Raw genomic sequence first — 19,953 nt, 5'->3', positions numbered from 1 at the left:
AATAGCAGCATGGGGGAGTATAGAATAGCATCATATGCAAGAAAACAGATTTCCTGTAGTTTAGACCACAAGTCATTAACACAAAATGAGAGTGTGTATGAAATGGAGAAAGAAAGTATAAATATCTTAATTTACACAGCTAAGAATATGGTTGGCTTTTACGCTTTCTAGTAAAAAGTACTAAAAGAAACTGTGAACATTTAATTTTCTAAATGTGTCAAAATGGTGCTATTGATTCCTTAATACAAAGTTACAATTATAATATTTTTAGGTAAGTATGTTAAGCCTGGTTTGGCTACAAATGTAAATACATAAAATGCTTGCAGTCAACAAAACCATGTCCATTTGCTAATGGCTGAGGTACTGTGTTCTTCAATGTGTGTGACTGACCCGAGTTCACACCTTCTATGAAGGGAACAGGACAGCCATTGGCTCTCTCTCAATTGCCAAAAGTCTAAGATATTCGATGGCTCAATGGATTTTCTTGGACACAGGTTGGACAACCCAAGTCAATGATTAAATATGCTCATTTGGTGATTGTAGGGGTGTTGGCCAAGAACTTGAAGAAAGACTATGTGACATGAGCAAAGTGAATGCTGCTAGGCTACCTGTAGAGACTGAGGACTGATGTAACTCTAAGTTCACCCAGACCGTCAGAGCATGCCAAAAGAAGCTAGCCAGTGCCTTGCAGCTGGCCAATCTGTAAAGGAATCTGCATGTACAATGTGATAATAAATCATCTAAGAGCCAACCTGAACTTTGCATTCTGTGATTTGAACAGTTAGCATGAATCAAGGCATACCATGGACATTTTCCTTAGAACTGAAATGCACAGCTGAATCACCATTCTTTTGGGTAAAATTGTACTTTGCCTTTAGTACTTTTAATACTTGCATGCTGGGATATTTACTGCCTAAAGGGTAAGACTGTGAAATTAATAAAGCTAGAAAGGCACATTAGTAATTATTTCATCTTTAGTAACTCCATTTTATTTAAAGTGAGTTAACACACCCTGGAAGTTAACTACCAATGTAAGTCCATGGTGAATGAGAAGGGAACAGCTGTGCTGCCACTCTTCAGCCCAATTCTCACTACTAAAATATCTGCTGGACATTATTGCATCAACTCATATGAAAAATGACTTTTCCTTACAAAGACATGAAAATACAGAAAATTATCTTAACACTTTGCAAAAACTATTGCCTTTTTTCTCTAGTATTGAATTTCACTTACAATTTTTCAAAACTTGCTGTATCAGTCATTATGCATGTTTTTTTTATGTTCACTACCACTCCATCCAAGATTCCTCCTTTGTTGAGAAAATACCAATATCCTAAACAAGACTTCTCAGTTGAGGTAATTGGGGGAAATACTAGAGAAAAACAAGAACCCTCTCAGTAAATCAATGTGTTACAAGACAACTTGATATTCACATTATTACTTTTACTTTGTTTTGCAACCTCTAGACTTCCTTCCTATTAATAGTCTGCTGCCCTGTACTTAAGAAATTTCACCAAAGCAAAACATATGTAGGATTATAATGCTTGAGAAGAGAATATTAATGAGCAAAAACGTTGTATTTTGGTACACCTGCTTCCCTCCATATTAATTTAGATCTTGTAGTTCATCCATCCACATAGCTGGTAACACATGAGCATAGATCCACACTGTCTCCTGGGAAACATCTGTAGTGCATTCTTTTTAACAGTTCTGTGTCATCTCTTGGTGATAAAAGCCTATGTATACAATGTGGACATTTTTGCTCAGAACAACAGCATGACAACAATGCAAACAGAACACTGCTGGCAGATTCCATGTAACATCAGCCATCGACTAACCTGAGGGAAAGCTCCCTCACCTCTTGACCTATGGGAATGATAGCCCTAGAGCCTCTGTCATTAGAAGAGGCTCCAAAATGTTTCTTAGTCCAGCAAGATAGTTTTCATTACTGTGTTAAGGGGTCATAGAAGTTATGGCATCCAGAGACTCCTCACACATACCTTGCAAAGTTTAACCTGTGGCTGGTTATCTAAAGTCACTACGGGCACACTCTCCAAGAGGCTGGAAATCCTTACTCTTGCTCCCAGCCAGCTTACAGCTTTCACAGAAGGGTGGGGGGGCAGACGGACAGACAGACAGACAGAAAGTGCCATGGCTTTGCCTTCTCAACTTGAATGCATTTGTAATCAATTCCTAGGGCTGGTCTGTTATTTCTTAAAAGGAAGATCAAGACAATGGCAGAAACATTGTTCTTCAGCTGAAAATATTAGTGATTACTTTTATCCAGATGTCTAAGTCACTCCAACTGCAATAACAACATATCATAAACTGGGTGGATTATGAACAAACATATTTCAACCATTTCTAGAGGAAATGGCCATCCAAGATCAAAACTGCCTGGAGGTTTGGCATCTGGTCTAGGCTGCCTTCTTATTGTCCATACATGACAGGAGACATTACATAAACTATTAATGACCTAATTACCTGCCAAAGCCATTAGTTGGAATAGGTAACATAAACCAGATGTTTAGGTGAAGAAACTCCCCATATGTGCTACCTCATAGCCATTCATTTTCTATTACATAAACCATTCCTACATGCTTTTTTATAACCTAGATTATGAATATTCTAGTAACTACTACTTATTGCAAATTAAAGTGTCCATTCCATTTAGCCAACTTACACAATTATTTAAATGTGCCCATCTGGCCTTGTTACTGTAATAAAAGCAGATACCCATTTGCACAAGCTACATAAGAGCTGCAACCATTTGGATGCTGAATGCCTCCACAAAGGTCCATGTACTTACACTTAGTCCCAGTGGTTCTGAGGTGGTGTCTAATAGGAGGCACAAAGGTTGCTGGGGAACACTAGGGGAACATGGGACTCTGGTTTTTTCCCTTTCTTTATTTTATGGATCAGGAGGTAAGTAGGGTTTTGTTTTTGTTTTTTTTCCCAGCACATGCTACCCTTCTAGTATGCTGCCATTACAAGAGGCCCAGTGCAAGACAACTGGATGCTAGACTAGAACTTTCAGACCTGTTTGCCAAAATAAACCTCTTCTCCTTAATCAGTTAATTTCTTCAGGTAGCAAGGTTGTAGATTTCAGGTAAAGATTTAGCAGTATTGTTGCTAATATTATGAAACATTGGCAGACTAGTGTGTGTAATTTGTTTTCCAGGTTTACATTTTTGTTTTTAAACAGTTCAAACAGTTAAATAACATTTGGTCAGTACTTAAAGTAACTTACACAAACAAGATCAGTGACCAGTAACAAGAAATCTTTATTCAGATATACTCCACTGTAATTTTAAAATATACATTTTATTTATATCATAGTTCTTTATCCTAATCCCATATATATGTACACACACACACACACACACACTCACAAGATGGTAACTTCCTAAAAATGGTCTCAAAATAATACATCATTTGTTGGACTGTAAGGGATGAATTTTTAATACATAGTACGTATAAAATCTCTGGGAACACAATGATGAAGAATTTAAGTCCAGTCCAGTGCTCTAGAATGAAGCTCATGTTTCTTCTATGCTCAGATCTCACCATCCCATACTTCTAGAAGCCCAGGTGAGAGCACATAGGAGCTGAAGCATAGTTTGGTCCTCAGCCTCAAAAGAAAAAAAAAAAAAAAAAAAAAAGGAAGGGAAAGAGGCTGGAAAAGTGACCATGTACCATGTACGTTTTAAAAAAGTCCTCATTAAATCCAGATTTCCATTAGCTTCCTTGATTCTGTTGTTACCTTTTCTCTATTGGGTTCAGAAAGCTACAACATCCATTTAATTAAAAGAAATTAACATCTGATCCTAAAGATGCTACTATGCTCTTGTAAACATGAGAAAGCTGCCATCCACATCAAAGGGAATTCTTAGACCTAACAGTTCAAGAGACAACAAGGGGCAAAGACTACAGTGTTTTCTCCTCTTCTCCAGAACCTTGGGTGCATTTTTTACCTCCAGAAGTTCATTTAATTCAGTATTAGTCAAGCGATCTTCAGGGAGAAAAGAAAGATGAAGGGGAGAACACCCTGCTAAGGGGAGCACAGTTTTACACCTGGAAACCCCCAATTTCAAACACACCCATTGTGAGCATGGACCAGGAAAGAGATCCTGAGGTTTACATGTACTACTCCAGTGGTCTATAGCAAAGAACTGAGAACACTACAGTCTATTATTTTTTTGTTGAGTATTGCTTTAATCACTGAATAATCAAGAATTTTCAACAAATATCAGTATTTTCTACCAAAATTTCATTTACATGAAGGTAACATTACAGCAAGTATTTCCAACACACACATTTCCTCAACAAGCTATAAGCTACAGGAAACAACTACACAGTAATGTGGTAGGTGATACTCTTCCATGTCCTTCAATGTCCTATCAAAAGCTACATTTAACAAAAATAATTCTGAAGCAATAATTTTTAATTTACTGGGAATAAGTAATTTATTTATTTATATTTCTAAACTACTTATGTCTTATTCAGGAAGCCCTGAAAGTGCTAGGCTATAAAAGATTTCTGTTTAAGAAAGCCATTCATGAATTGCCCATTTCATCTTATACCAAGGCAAATGATACACATACTATAGAATTGTTCATTACAATAGCTATAGGCCTCATGTGACTAATGAATGCTTCAATTATGGCTAGTCTACAGCAGTAAAATACACATACTATTTCAAAGAATTAATAGAGCCCATAAGGTATCTCAATAGCTTATTTTTAACATCAGTTACATATTGAAATATTTTAGACACAGTGAGTTAGAAAACACTGCTAAAATGAATTTTGGGTGTATATTTTTTTCTGCGTATGAATGTTTTCTCTGCATGTATGTATGTGCACTGTGTGCATGCCTAGTGCCTGCAGAGGCCAGACGGCACCAGATCCTCCAGAACTGGAGTTATGGACAGCTGTAAGCCTCCATGTGGGTGCTGGGAACCGAATCAGGACTTCTGCAAGACCAGCGGGTACTCTACTACTACTACTGACACCTCTCCAGCCTCTGCTAGGGTATTTTAAGTTACATATATGGCTTGCATTATTTTTCTGTGATAACACAGCTACAGAAGCAGCAGACCTAACTATATGCTAATATCATCCTCACTTTACAGTATTTTTATATTACAATACTTGAGATAAACACACTTAAACTTATAAATGTTCCTGAGTTTAAATACACACACACACAACACACACACACCCCTCTCTCTACTCTTAGAAACAAAACCAAACAAGTTCTAATGTTATCTTTCTCGTCCCCTTTCCTGTACTGGCAACTAGGATAAACTCTGGTTAAATGAGTATACAGAAATGCTCTTAAATTGGACTGCAGTGATAGGATATATGAGATAATGGAATATATGAGACCTTGTACTCTACACCAGTAAAAACAGATGAAGTTACAGAAGACACAGGTAGCAGTTAACAATTAACAGTCTTCACTGGACACTCTCAACTGCATTTTCTTTCCTTATTGCAAAAGAGAAAAGTGGCAAAGAAATCCAACAGTTGAAAAGTTACAATCAATTCAGACAAGGACCTTAGCAGTTAGTTAATAAACTTAGAAAACAGGACTCTGGGGTAATGGCTTCTGGCAGATCTTGAAAGCATTAGTTCAATAAAAAAACTCTGAGATTAGCCACTCAGAATGCTGATGCTGCCACCATTTGCTCCATAAATATCTTCACCACCAGGTACAAGAAAGATTTTTTAAGAAAGAGTAAAACCAACTTCACTTTTGACTGTCAAAAAGAATGGGAAGAACTGACTTTACACTTAGAGAAACAACCTCCTGCAAAACAGGCCAAACCATGCATCTGAGCCATTCCTCCATACACCTGAGCCATTCCTCCATACATCTGAACCATCATGCACTTTGGTCAGTCTTTTTGAAACTTGCCTGCCTGAGATTTTTTTTCCAGAGCTCACTTTACTCCATATTAGCCAAAAGAAAAAAAGCAAACCCACCCACCACCAACCAACCAGAAAAAGGAAAGGGAAACACATGTGCCCAGCAGTGGAGAGTAGAAATAGTAATACAGAAGGAGTGGACACTAAACAACGAGATAGCTCAAGGAACACAAATACAAAGGTATGTGTGGACATGCAATCAACACAAATTTCTACTTTAGAAGTAAACCAGGTAGACATTCAAGTCAAAGAATGATTTGGAATGCCACAATCATGAAGAAATGTTCCCTTAAGACAGCCCCACTAATAGTTCATTCTAGTCATAAGGAGGACATCCAAGCATCCCATTGAATCTAAGGATTCATTTGTTACAGCTCCACACCAACGCTGCAAGTTCAGTGATATTAAAAAAAAAAAAAAAAAAAAGAGTATGTGTAGAGCAGTCAATAAATTTCACTTTTTAGCAATGACCTTCTGCTGGTGATGAGGGGTACCACTATTTGTTTCCTATGCCAGCTACTGCTCAGTGTGATGTCACCAATGTATACCTGGCTGTTTTTAATCACTCCCAGAATAAATGGCACATAAAGACACAGGTATGTTTTTATAGGCTTTGCAGAACATTACCTAGATATCAAAATTAAACTGTATTGAATTGTGCCTATGGTTACAAGAATGGCTACTCTCTTGTTGCTTGTGGTCTTTCTAATACATAAAATAGTACAAGTAAATGAACAATGGACTTGATCTTTACAGACTATGGAGGACTTTTTCCTTTTGTCTAAGCTGTTGGCAAACTCACATAACATATCAAGAGTAAAGCACATTTACATTAAGAACCATTAAAATTTTACAAAATGTTCAAAAAGCTCCAAAATAACATGAATAGCATTGTGCTTGCACACCTTGTAATTTCCAAACAGCCAAAACCTTCCTCCCAAGGTGTTATTTTCACTTTTGTGAATAGACCACACTAAAGGGTCCCATTCTAAATCTTGGAGTTTTACCCTCTCCATTCCTAGACACACTTCCACAACATAACAGGGTGCAAACAAAAGCTTAAGAAAATTTAAATGACCTATTTACATAGCTACTTACTTTTAATATAAAATGAGATTGTTCTATGGAACCCAAAACACCTCCAATGTTTTTACAGGCTGTGCAGCAGATGGGATTGATGACATTTACAGGTCATGCAGCTGAGGGGAAGAACAGGCTCAGCAAACCTCAGCACTATGAGTTGAACATATTAAGCCTTTCGTAAAGCTTTTCGCAAATCACCATAGAAGTTGGTTAAAGTGCTTGCCATTGCTGTATCTACTGCAGACTGAGGGATCATGCCACGCAGATCTGTCTGAATATAGCCTGTTAAAAGACTCTGGCTTGGATTGTCTTTAACTGGAACACAAAACCAGCCGCAGGGATAGTTATAGCCACGAACAAATTCTGGTCTCGTTTCACTCCAGTCAAGACTTACTCCTACAAAACAGTTTTAAAATGACATCATTAATAGTAATAACTGGTGTTTGTCTAAAACTCTCATTTAAAAATATTATCAGATTCCTTGCTTAAATAATTTTCTTCTTACTCATAATAATGAAAACTAATCCCCCAGGAGTGACCACAGCAAAAATGAGAATGATAACTAACAAAGAGAATTCTGGTGCAGGGTTGACAGGTAAAGGGGAAAATCGAATCCCTTCAGAATAGATGACATAATATCATCTTGGTAACTCCTTGGAAACTACAAATCTTAGTTGCAGCAGCCAGGACTGAAAGTGGCAGGAACAAAATGTATGGTACCATAACTATTCCTCACAGGCATGACCATCCCCAACTTTAGTATTCACTAGTAAAATAAACAAGTAGATAACAACTTACAACTTAAGTTTATACTACATATATCAAAGTATTAATTTACCTACACATTTTAAAAACAGGAGGCTTCCAGTGGCAGTATTTTTAATTTTTAAAAAACCCCACAATTCAAAGAAGGATTGTATGTATGTATGTATGTATGTATGTATGTATGTATGTATATATTCCACTATACACATGTGCATATGCATACATGTATACCAAGAAACTATTTTGAGAAGCCTAGAATGAAATGTCAATTATTGGATCACTTTCTCAGAATCAGTCATGTTATCCATTTATGGTATACATGAAATAGAGGATATTATGTAACTGTTAATAACAAGTTATCAGAAATGGTTGAGGGCTCATCCTTAAACAAGACATTTACACTTGAAAGGCCCAGGAAACATTCCAGTAGTGGAAGTGGGCCCATGCTAGAAGCAGAACAAAGAGTGAAAGGCTGCAAAACACCATCCTCTAAGCTCAATACAACTACTGCAGTCTTGAACTCACAAGTATAGTCATCTTCACTGAGCCCACATAAAGACTGGCCCTGTCAACAACTGAAGGAAGAGGCTCATGGGACCCTACCTATTACTGTTGAACACTGATGGATTCTGGGAAAGAAAGAGTCATTTTCAATTGTGTGCCCACTGCTGAGCCCACCAGGCTCCAAACAAAATGAAGAGATATGAATGTGAGAAAGAGATGCATAGGGGTAGACAATGTAATAATAGGGAGAGAGGAAGAGTAGTCAGTATGCATGATGTACATGGGTGAAATTGCCAAAGAACAAATTCAACTAATACAAAAATGAAAAAACCCATGACAGTAAGTAATAACATATATTCTTGATTAATATATGTTGTCATATATTTATGATATTTAATCTGCCATTTAATCTCTAGAGTTTAGCATTAAAAAACTAGTAATAATTGAAGACTAAAAAATATACCTTATATGGAAGGACTCAGAGTAAAAACTTAACTATGAAGTAGACTTAAAGAAAGAACAAGAGCTTTAGGTTATTACCACAGGATAAAAGTCCTTCTTCATAGCCCACAGTATAGGAGAAATCAACAAACTCTCTTGGGGAAATAATATTCAAAAGTTGACCAGCAGTGGTGTAACGCATCACACAGCAATTCTAGAAGGAAAATAGGCTTATGATTGGTGTTATCAGCAGACACGTACAGTCATCTACCAAGATCAATCTCTAGTAAGAACTGACACTCCATTCAAAATGTTTTGGTATAATAGTAATTCCTACAGTGGTTCATTCGTAATTAGAGATATATTCTATAATTAGAGAAGGCTAATTCAATCAATTATATGGGCCTAGAACATTTATAGAATGAAAGGGTACAAACTGTTTCTGAACTTTGAAGACTAAAAAAAAAAAAAAATCCACAAATATGTGATGCTTTGACTTAAAAAAAACAAGTATGATAAGTAATAAGTAAAAACAGGTAACAAGAAGCCCCTTCAACTAGATAGTTGTCTAGTATTTAAGGCAACAATTTTAGCTCTCGTCTTTGATTTTAATTTAATATAACTGGAAAATCTACATTTAACCTAGAAACCTAAATGAGATTTTAGACCCTTAACCAAAATTTTACAATTAAAGACGCTTAAGACTTTCATAAGCAACAAAGGGAGAAGGACACTGGAAAAAAAAAAAAAACTCAGTACTAACATTCATTAAAATTAGAGTTGGTGGCTCACGCCTTTAATCCCAGCACTCAGGAGTTGGAGGCAGGCGTATCTCTGTGAGTTTGAGACCAGCCTGGTCTACAAGAGCTAGTTCCAGGACAGCCTCCAAAGCCAGAGAAATCCTGTCTCGAACCCCACCCCCACTGCCCTGGCCAAAAAAAAAAAAAAGTTAGGAACTAAACTTTAATCTCAAAACTAGGGAAATAGGGATAGGTAGAACTCTGAGTTTGAGGATTAGCCTGGGCTACATATCTAGTTTTAGGCCAGTGAAGGTTACACAGTGAGACCCTTCTCAAAAGAAATAAATGAATGAACAAATAAATACATAAATAAAATGGAGAAACTTGAGTTTTTAAAAGGCAGCACAGGAATCTCCTGTGGTATCTTTGCTATGACTACTATTCGCAAAGAAATTAATGTAATAAATGTAATCATATACAAATGTGGATACTCACAAATGTGTGGGGTCTCTCTCTCTCTCTCTCTCTCTCTCTCTCTCTCACACACACACACACACACACACACACACACACATACACACACACACACACACACACACACAACCTCTGTAGTGATCTTCCTAAACAGATACCTCTTCAAAGTGCTCCAAAATATCCAGTGAAGTCATTAACCGGTCCCAATCCAAGCGCCACGGCCCTGGGCGTATGTGGTCTATTACACTATTGACAACATCATCCATAACACCTTGGGCTTTGTAGCTGTAGAACAAGAAAAGAAGCAAAGGCTATCCAAATGAAAATTTTCAGTGCAGAGCAAACAATGAAAATAAGAGAAATTTTTTTTAAATTTAAATTAAAAACAATTTTATTTTACACACCAGTCCCAGTTCCTTCTCCCTTCTGTTCTCCCACTCCCCCACCATCTCCCCATCCCACTCACTCCTCAGAGAGGTTGATGCCTCCCTTGGGAAATCGTAAGTCTGTCACTTGGGCAGGACTGAGGCACTCCTTGCTGTTGTATCTAGGCTGAGAGAGTATCCCTCCATAGAGAATGGGCTCCAAAAAGCCAGTTCATGCACTAGGGATAAATTCTGGTTCCACTGCCAGCAGCCCCATAGACTGCCCACGCCCCCCAATTAACACCCGCATTCAGGGGGCCTGGTTTGGTCTTATGCAGGTTCCCCAGCTGTCAGTCTGTCCATGTGCTCCCACTTGCTCAGGTCAGCTGTTTCTGTGGGTTTCCCCAGCATGTTCTGGATCCCTTTGTTCATCACTACTCCTCTACAACTGGATTCCAGGAGTTCAGCTTATCTGTGAATCTTTGCTTCTGGTTCCATCAGCTGCTACTGGATGAAGGCTCTATGATGGCATTTAAGGTAGTCATCAATCTCATTATAGGGGAAGGGCACTTAAGGTAGCCTCTCCACTAATGCTTAGATTCTTAGTTGGGGTCATCCTTGTGGATTCCTGGGAATTTCCCTAGTGCAAGGTTTCTCGTTAACCCCATAATGGCTCCCTCTATCAAGGTCTCTTTCCTTGCTCTCCTTCTCTGTCCTTCCCCAAACTCAACCTTCCTGATCCCTTCATGTTCTCCTCCCTGTTCCCATTCTCCCCGCTTCTCTTTCTTCCCTTCCTCCCCCTCCCCCCATGCTCCCAATTTACTCAGGAGATCTTGTTCCTTTCCCCTTCTTGGAAGTGTGTGTGGGGGGGGGACATGTGTTTCTCACTTAATAAAGTTTTTATAAAGGAAAAATACTCTAACAACTTGTCTAATAAATAAAAGCTCTACCAATTATTTTATCAAAATATATCCTTTGTCCTCAATCTAATTAGAAAACAGAAAACTTAAAAGTTATACTACATCACCATAAACAGTGATGTCCCTTCACATTAATATATAGTCCTAGTCTACAGCACATTCCAAAACTTCCATGTAATACTGTCCTCTCCTCACTATTCTCAAACATTAGCACATGTATATTGTTGCCTAACTATATCCATACTCTCCCATCTACACCTCACTGCTCTTTCAAATTCTTTAATAGTTGCTGTATATGTGTGTGTGTGTGTGTGTGTGTATTCCTAAATATAAATGTTCAGTCTGCATGTTACTTGTATGTATGTTTTTCCTGGCTGACTATTTGGTACTGGATAACTTCTGATACTCTGTTCCCTGGAGTAGACTATTTCTCCCACTTTCAGCAATCTTTAGTTGCCTGTAGTTCTTTGTGCAAGTTTGAGGCCTCCTGGGCTTCCCCCATCCACTTAGGCATGTTGTTGTCCTTGTTGAGCTCACATTTAGGGATATATCTACAAATAACTCCTACACCGAAGGCTCAAGGAACTTTATGGAAGGGGAGGAAAGATGGTCAGAGCCAGGGAGGATCTGAGGGTTTGAGGTGAGAATCTGTCTCCTTGTAATTTCAGAAACTACACCTATAACGCCCATACATGACTACACTGGCTTTTAAGAACCTTTTAGTCATGGAAGAGATTACATACATATAAATGGGATACAAGTTATTAGAAAAGTTATATGTATGTATGTATGTATACAATTCCTTTAAAATTAATGAAATGATAATCCAACAGAAACTGGGCAAAGCACATGTTAAGATAATCTCGAAGGAGAGGCCTGGAGAAATGGATCAGAGGTTAAGAGTACTGGCTGCTCTTCCAGAGGGCCCTGGTTCAATTCCCAGCACCCACAACTGTCTGTAACCTCACACAGACATACAATTGGGCAAAACACTAATATATATAAAATACAAATAAATAATTTTGCCAGGCGTTGGTGGCACACACCTTTAATCCCAGCACTTGGGAAGCAGAGGCAGGCGGATCGCTGTGAGTTCGAGGCCAGCCTGGTCTCCAGAGTGAGTTCCAGGCTAGGCTCCAAAGCTACACAGAAAAACCCTGTCTCAAAACTCGAAGGTGAACAGATACACTCAGAAACACTGTAATCAAATGCACACTAACAATATAGCATTTTATTCACCCCTCAAATTGCCATGAATCTGAGAACAGCAACGGGTCTTTCCTTGGAAAGCTGCATACTGTCACAAATTTGTATACAACTCAAGAGGAACGCCAAGAAGCTACATGCACACCTGGTAAAGCTCTTTTCTTAAATTCTAATTTAATCACTCCCACCTTTCTCAATGTTATTCCACTAAATACAAAACTTTAGAGAAAGTATGGAAGTTGGCAGAGGGCAAGCAATATTTCATTCCTTTGAACAGAATGAGGCATGCTTTAGAAGCATGTCTCCTCACCCCCAAGCTGGATGCTCTAGCTGTGTAGGTGCAGCTTCTTCCCCAAATACATTTCTCATCCACATTTAAGGAGCAGAGACAATTCTTTTACCTAGAATATGAATTAGCCCTTTGTTTCTTAAGAAATGTCTATTAAGTCTCAGTAGCACAGTGCTCTCTTAGCTCTTTCTGTGCCTTTCAATCCCAGCTGGGAAGGACTGATCTAAAGGACTGCCTACAATGCTTGATCCAACTCCAGTCTCCCATCCATGTCAGCAATACTGTACAACTCATGTTTCTGGAAACAGAACATAGACTAAGCAGGACCAGCATCTTGATTTTTAAAAAGGGATGAGCCCTAAGGATTTGAACATTCTACTCCACTACCATATGCCAACTGTCCATACTGACTTAAAAAAAATCAGTATGCTTTTCTTGACTATAGGCATAATTCATGTTCAACTATCAGACTAAAGGGGAGAAGAATAGTTACTCATAATACTACTATTTAGAGATGAATCTTGTCTTGGGCAAAATTACGAGCATTTTTATATCATTAAATAAACTTTTAAAACACATTTAAAGTCTACCAACATTCTACCAAGTACAGATATTTTTATAACTTACTATCAAGATGCCAGTTTTTAACATTCATAATAATGTCAGGATGAAACATCAAATATCTAAATCACTATTATCTTACTGATGGGGTTGTCAATGTGAATTTTTTTAACAGAATGTTAGCTGGGCACAGGAATTCATGCACTTAGGAAACTGAATTAGAGGACTGACCTACACAGTAAGTTCAAGGCCACCCTGTCTCGAGTCATTTAAAAAAGTCCTATAACATTTAGCAATGTAGACTATTAGAAGTCATCTATGCCATGCTAAGAAATTCAGATTTTTATTTGCCTACTGCTATTATTGATGGCCAATGCAATCCACAAAATATTTGGCCATTTTAAGGCTTTGAATTTATATAACCAATTTGCTTCTCAGAAAGTTTAAAACCCATAAATTCTACTGTGATCATGTTATATAACGTAATGAGTTATAAAACTGATTTACTTACAGATACCCACTAAACTCTTCTGAGGGTTTTCTCCAAACTGTTACATCTTTCTAGAAAAATATAAACATTATATGGTGATAATCATACAGGTAGAACCTTATATGCAAAATTAATTCTTTAAGTTTAGAGTACTTAAGTTTGCATTAAAAACAACTTAAGCAATTTCTCAGAGAGAGTAGTTACTTATGCCACAAAGATATCTGCATTTGAATTTCTTCTGTTTCACTCCATACTTACATTATACAACTTAAAGATTTTCTAGTACCTTAGAGATTCAAAGAATTTAAACATTCAGTGGCAGCACTATATTAGTGGCTATTATTTGCTTCAGCCCAATCTTAGCTATTTACTATTACTGACACATTCAGTCTACAACATTAAGAACATTAAATATTTCATTCTCAAACTGTCCATGCCTTTTTAAAATTAAATAATTCACATTTATTGTGATAATGCTATCTCAAATTAGTTCCTACATGTTTTCCTCCATTGTTTCCCAACTGACTCTAAATATAAAACTACAGACCTAAAGAAGAGCCTGGCTTCTAGGTTTGGCTCTACCACTCTGCCAAATCACATGGTAAAGAGGAATGCTAACTGGCCCCTCACAAACTCTTGACACATCTGACAGGAGAACAAAGTTTCAATGACCATCCTTCCTTTAACTCTTCCTTTGTTGACTTGTAAAACTGTTCTTCTATCTCATTGCCATGAATCAATTTTCAAGTCCAATACTAGTAAAGAGCTAATGGGCTCCTTCCTTGTTAAGACAACACACCATCCCATCTGTAGAATTATCCACTGCATGTCCATTTAACATTGCATTTCTCATCCATATTTTTCCTAATATTTTAAAAGTCATCCGACAACTCACTGGCCATACACTAAACACCCAAACAGTGATTACATATATTTACCATTTTCTTGGCAACTCGCCACTTATCTTCTTCAATGCTATGATACTGGATCAGAGTGTTTTGAAGTTTAGTTGAAAAGGAGGCAACATCAGACAGGCTTTCCATTTTGATCTTCCTGTTATAGAAACCAAGATTACTACAGTAAGTCAAATCTTTATTCAGAGTAAGTTCTCCTGGGGGAGCTAAAAAGGACAGCTGCACCTGTACCTGTGCTCCACTCCCAATGAACTAATTGGACACTCTGAGAGCAGGAGCTGAGTAGAAGTTTTCCCTGAAAGCCTGAGATCAATACTCAATAGCCAGGGATAATAAGCAGACTCTTTGTTATTAGAATCACTCCTATAAAATAATAAAAAGAGACAGATGGAAGAGGGAGGAGGTGGCTCTCAAGTATTCCAGCTCTTCAGGAAGTTCCAAAGTCCACACCCAGAGGCCTATTTTGAACTTTGCTTCGAAGGAGAATCTCTATATGTCCAGCAACATATCTTAGCAATTTATTATTAAAGTGACATTGATTCCCAAAGGCTCGGATTCACCCTTAATTATTAATAAAGATTCCTATTTACACCATCATTCCTCATTGCCTAGTGTTCTATTACCTAGGGTTGTATATTCCTTAATCTAAGCTTATCAAGACTTTTGATCTTTGGACTTGGGATTTCTTTGCCTGAACTGATGGATTCCAAGTTACAGCATAACTAACAACTTGCAATGCCAATTGCTGTTAAAACTCCTGTCCTTACCCAGACATGTGCAACTTACTATCGTATCTTTGTTTTATTCCTCATAGTGCTTGGCAGTGTCTTAAGCTGATTTATTATTGGTGTATAATTTCACTCTTTTAACTAACTCACCTAACTAACAGACCAGAGGTCTCTGTCATATTCACCACTGTCTAATTCTCACCTAGAACACTTTGTGGCCTTTAATATCACTGTTGACATTTTTTCCACATACAAGATTTGGTATCCTTTTATTATCTTTTGATGCCAAGATACCAATTCTTGGCATAATTCCTACATCATCCTTACTCTTTCCATACCTATAAAAGGTTAACAGAGAAAAGCCGCCCATTACACCACCATCAAATCACTAAAAACAAAACCAGGAAAAACTTCATTAATAATTCTATCTTCCAACCAGAGCTCAGAACTATTGATCTAAACTAAAGGTTACAGAAATAAATCAAAGCTGTAGCCAATATTTAAATATCACAATGTAGAGTATAGAAGCCTCAAATTCCAAAATTAAGTAGAAAGATGAGAAAATATACATGAAAAATTCAATAACCTAAAACTTGAGATCCACAAAATATAAAACTTCTAAGTATAGACCACACCTATTCATGTAAAGTGGATGAGCTCATTCCAAAAGTCTACTCGTCAAGAATATAGAGCCACTAAAGAGCCTGCCAGCTTAACAACCTTATTCAAGGGTGTGGTATAAACAAGTGCAAATTCTTGGACAGCTTATAAAAGAAATGTACCCAGTACTGGGTCATTGTGATTTGGCCACATTCTTTAAACCCAGAGGCCTCCTGCTAGCTTCCTGTTGGTGACAAACACGAACTTTAATTATTTTCAGAATTATTTGAAATAAATCAAATGAAATGGAAAGCCGCTACTATCACACTCAAACATTAGCTTTGTACAAAGCAGGTACAGAAATGTCAGCAGTACAAGCTACCTATAAAGATGAGAATCTGGAACTTTAAGACATTTATCTTGGCAATTATTCACATCTACACACCAACACAATTTCAAGCCTTCTGGTATCGCTTATGTGCAGCAGTGCTCCACTTGGGTTAGCTCCCTCCAGTGTTCTCTTACAATCCACACTGTAACTATTCATTTATAGGCTATCATTTAGCTGATCTTTTGGAATATAAGATATAGCTAGCTGTTCAGGGTTGTGCTCTTTCTGACCAGCATGGCGTAGAAACTCAATAAATAAAATATGCATTGCCACTGACACCAATCATCTGTGAACTTCTGAACACAGAGAGTCCCCATTACCATAAAGAATGAACAGCTTCTCAAGGTCTACTACTAAGTATTTACCAGTATCCAGTTATAAAGAATGGAAATAAGATAGAGCCAAGCTTTTGACTTATTCTGTCCCTTAAATCTCTGTGGCAATTAACAAAGCTAAAACTCTAGAAACTGATTAATAGTATCTTTAAGGTTGCTGAAGAAGGAAGGAAGCAGAGATTGAAATAAATATAACATCAAAAGTTCTCTTTTAATCTTTGAAGTGTTTCCTCAGCAGTTAATTCCTGCATGGAAGTTCAGAATAAATAATGGAACTGTCTAGGTTTCGATGTTTGCGTCTGATCGCCTCTCTAAACACATTCTAGAATGAAGGGAGGTAGTATTAAGTTGGCAAGGTTTTGGCTCTCCCCTGATAAAACTGAGTGCTTGGATTAACTGAAAACAAAGCACACAGTTTGCCCTTCTGCCACTTTTTAAATACCACTCTGAATTTCCTCTTACTAACGAAATCTTTTATTCCCTTGGTGTTGTTATCAGAAATTTCCCCAACCATAACAAAGATCAAAGATAAGGGGCACCACCTAACTAAACACTAACAACAGCATACAAAAGGTCATAAATACTGTCAGGGCAAGAGTTAATTATTGTCCACTGTATATCTTTTTTTTTTTAAAGTTAACCTTTATGTTTATGTTTTCTATGTCCATATTTCTGAATGAAAACTACTGGGGTTTGAGAAGATTTTCCTGATGCTATATATTAGCAACAAAGTCTTGACTAACAAAGTTCCAGTTATTCTCAACTATATGCCACAGTGAAATAGCAACAGGCTCTCTTTTAAACACATGACATTTTAGAACCCACAAAACAGCTCAATGATTAAAAGTTCATGAGTTTGACCAAAAAATGATGCCCCCCAAAGTTGTTCTTTGACATCCACATGTCACATGAACCCTGCCATGTGTACACCTACACATACACATGTACACACACACACACACACACACACACTCACTCACATCCAATGCAAAAAATCTTGAAAATACTTTAAACATCCCCATAGCTATTTGTTCTTTTGTAGTTTAATACACTTACTAAAGATTTTCTGGCATCTGAACTTTTAATCTTCCATTATTCAATTAGTATAGTTTTTATGGGCATCATGCCAATTTAACAAGCCACAGATTTTCTTCAACAAGACAGCAAACTAAGGCCTTATCAAATTATACATTCTAACATAAAAATATTAACAAATGCTCAATCTCCAATCTATCTTGAACCACTAATTTAACTTTTCTAACTCCAGTCAATTACGGTAGCTACCCATTGGCCCTTGCTCAATATAAAGGCATGAACTATGAAAGCATAGTTATATGGTAAGTGTGTACAATGACCCTCTTTCAAATGCTCACCTTGACAAGCTGCCTGACAATATTAACACTCTTTACAATGTGCAATATTTACATTCTAACGACAACACAGTCTGAATTTTGAATGTAATGGTGTTCAACTCTTTAATGCTCTTAGTCCTTTTGTAGAATAGTTTTTAAAGTAGTTACGCCCTATTACGTGGTTAGTCTTTCTGATAGTTTTACATAGTGCCTTTCCATGTGATTATCGTTGACAACCTTAAGAGCGCATCCTGCCTTTATCACTACTTTACAGAATGGAAAGCAGCCATGGAAAAGCGAAATTATTTGTTCCAGATTCCAAAGACAAATAAGTGAAGGAACAAAAGCTCCAAGCCAAGCTCTTTGATCTGAATTCACAGGTCAATCTTGAAAAAGCGATCCGTAGACTCTCACAAACTTTACATAAAAACCCGACTTCCACAATGTATTTAACTGTCTTCCTACCTCCTGAACCCCCAAACCTCAAATAACCTTCCTTAAGTAGACACGAAAGAAATCTGCAGCAGTAACTTCTATGAGTTACTACATGGACTTGCAAGTTGCTGAGCACTGGGGAAGTGTCTGTCTCTTGGGAACCCTGTCCCCATGGAAGCTCGACCACAGGAAATGGCTCTTGCACCTCTTCCAAGGACCACTTAAGAGTCTCCGCAGAGCACGCCCTCAGAACCTCCCCCCACAGCCCTATGAGGCCGAAGTCACCAAGTAACAGGTGAGGAAACTGAGGCCTACTCGGCTCGCGGCTCTGGAGCGGCGGCGACTCTGGTCCCGCTCGGGTCTCACCCGCACCCAGGGTCAGCCATGGTTCTCGCGTCGGAGGGGAGCAGCGCCAGGAAACGCTCGGCCCCACCTGTCCGCCCGCCCGCCCGCCAGCCAGTCCTCCCTCCAGGCCGTTACCTGAGGATGCCAGACCGCCACCAAGTCCGGGAAAACGCGGCTCGCCGCTCCTGCAACCCCGCGCTTCGGCAAGCTGCTTTCCACCCCGCCCAGGCGCTGCCCGCAGCAGCCAATGGGCACGGGGTGCCTTCCGACCACAGCCAATCAGAATGAAGCAGGCAGCTCGGGTCAAGGAGGGTCGGCGCGCGCCCGCAGCCCCGCCCCGCGCGGACCCTTGGGGACCTCGGGGAAGTGTTAGCGGAGCAACGTGTGTTTGCTGGGATTGGCTGGCGCCTCGGCGTGAGGGGTCCCGATTGGCCGCCGAGGATGGACCGATTCCGCGTGGGTCTGGGCTGGTCCGAGCCTGACTGAGTTCCCCGGGTGTGCGGGTTTGCCTGTGGGCTTGGATTAGGGCCCGTGTGCCATGGCCAAGTGATTGTGAAAGGTTTGTGGGAAACTGCGGGGGAAATTACAAATGAGGAATAATGGTGAGGGAGAAGGGCCCAGAGTCTGCATTGTGAAGATAAGATCCCAAGTGAGGCACTGCTAAGGCAGGATGCAGAATCTGGTGAGAAAAGTCTCCCCCAGTTAGGAAGACCCCTCTTTCTGATTGCTGTCTAGCCTGGTTCTGGAAGGTAAAACTTAACAGTGCAACCACGGTGTAAGTTGACCTTTAGCCAAACGGTGTTTCTTGTCTTCGGGTAAGAGAGTTCAGAGAACATCCTTGAAAGTAGAGGAGAGGTGTTTGGCAGCTGTGTTTACCAAACTCAACGTTCTGGTTTTCATCCACTCTAATAAGAGAAACATTCATGCTAATAGCTATGAAGTTATCCGTCTGATGTGATTCTTGCAAGTCTGAACTCTGAAGACTAAGTTGTTTGCAAATTGCATTTACTAAGATAACATAGCTTGAGAACTGAGGGTAGGAAGGACTGCAGCCATTATTTTTGAGAGACCTGCAGTAAGAA

At 38.7% G+C, this 19,953-nt stretch overlaps 1 protein-coding gene across 1 annotated transcript; it reads right to left on the bottom strand.

The window, feature by feature from the left end:
- Positions 1 to 4,191: 4,191 nt before the first annotated feature.
- On the bottom strand, positions 4,192 to 19,153 carry Stard4 (StAR related lipid transfer domain containing 4). Its single transcript, XM_027400690.2, has 6 exons — positions 19,007 to 19,153; positions 14,710 to 14,824; positions 13,793 to 13,842; positions 10,099 to 10,225; positions 8,826 to 8,940; positions 4,192 to 7,412 (listed from the first exon to the last, which is right to left on the bottom strand). Exons 2-6 carry the CDS (start codon positions 14,812 to 14,814, stop codon positions 7,183 to 7,185), a joined length of 627 nt encoding a protein of 208 aa, XP_027256491.1. The 5' UTR covers positions 14,815 to 14,824; positions 19,007 to 19,153; the 3' UTR covers positions 4,192 to 7,182.
- Between the last annotated feature and the right edge of the window lie 800 nt (positions 19,154 to 19,953).

The sequence above is a fragment of the Cricetulus griseus genome, chromosome 2, assembly GCF_003668045.3.
Source record: "Cricetulus griseus strain 17A/GY chromosome 2, alternate assembly CriGri-PICRH-1.0, whole genome shotgun sequence".
Lineage (NCBI taxonomy): Eukaryota > Metazoa > Chordata > Mammalia > Rodentia > Cricetidae > Cricetulus > Cricetulus griseus.
This window is presented reverse-complemented; position numbering and strand designations above follow the sequence as displayed.

Coding starts and splice junctions, on each gene's coding strand:
- Stard4 (XM_027400690.2), bottom strand. CDS start 14,814: ATGGAAAGCCTGTCTGATGTTGCCTCCTTTTCAACTAAACTTCAAAAC. Junction 10,226..13,792: donor GAAGAGTTTAGTGGGTATCT/GTAAGTAAATCA, acceptor CTTGTTCTACAG/CTACAAAGCCCAAGGTGTTA. Junction 7,413..8,825: donor AGAAGGACTTTTATCCTGTG/GTAATAACCTAA, acceptor ACTGTTTTGTAG/GAGTAAGTCTTGACTGGAGT.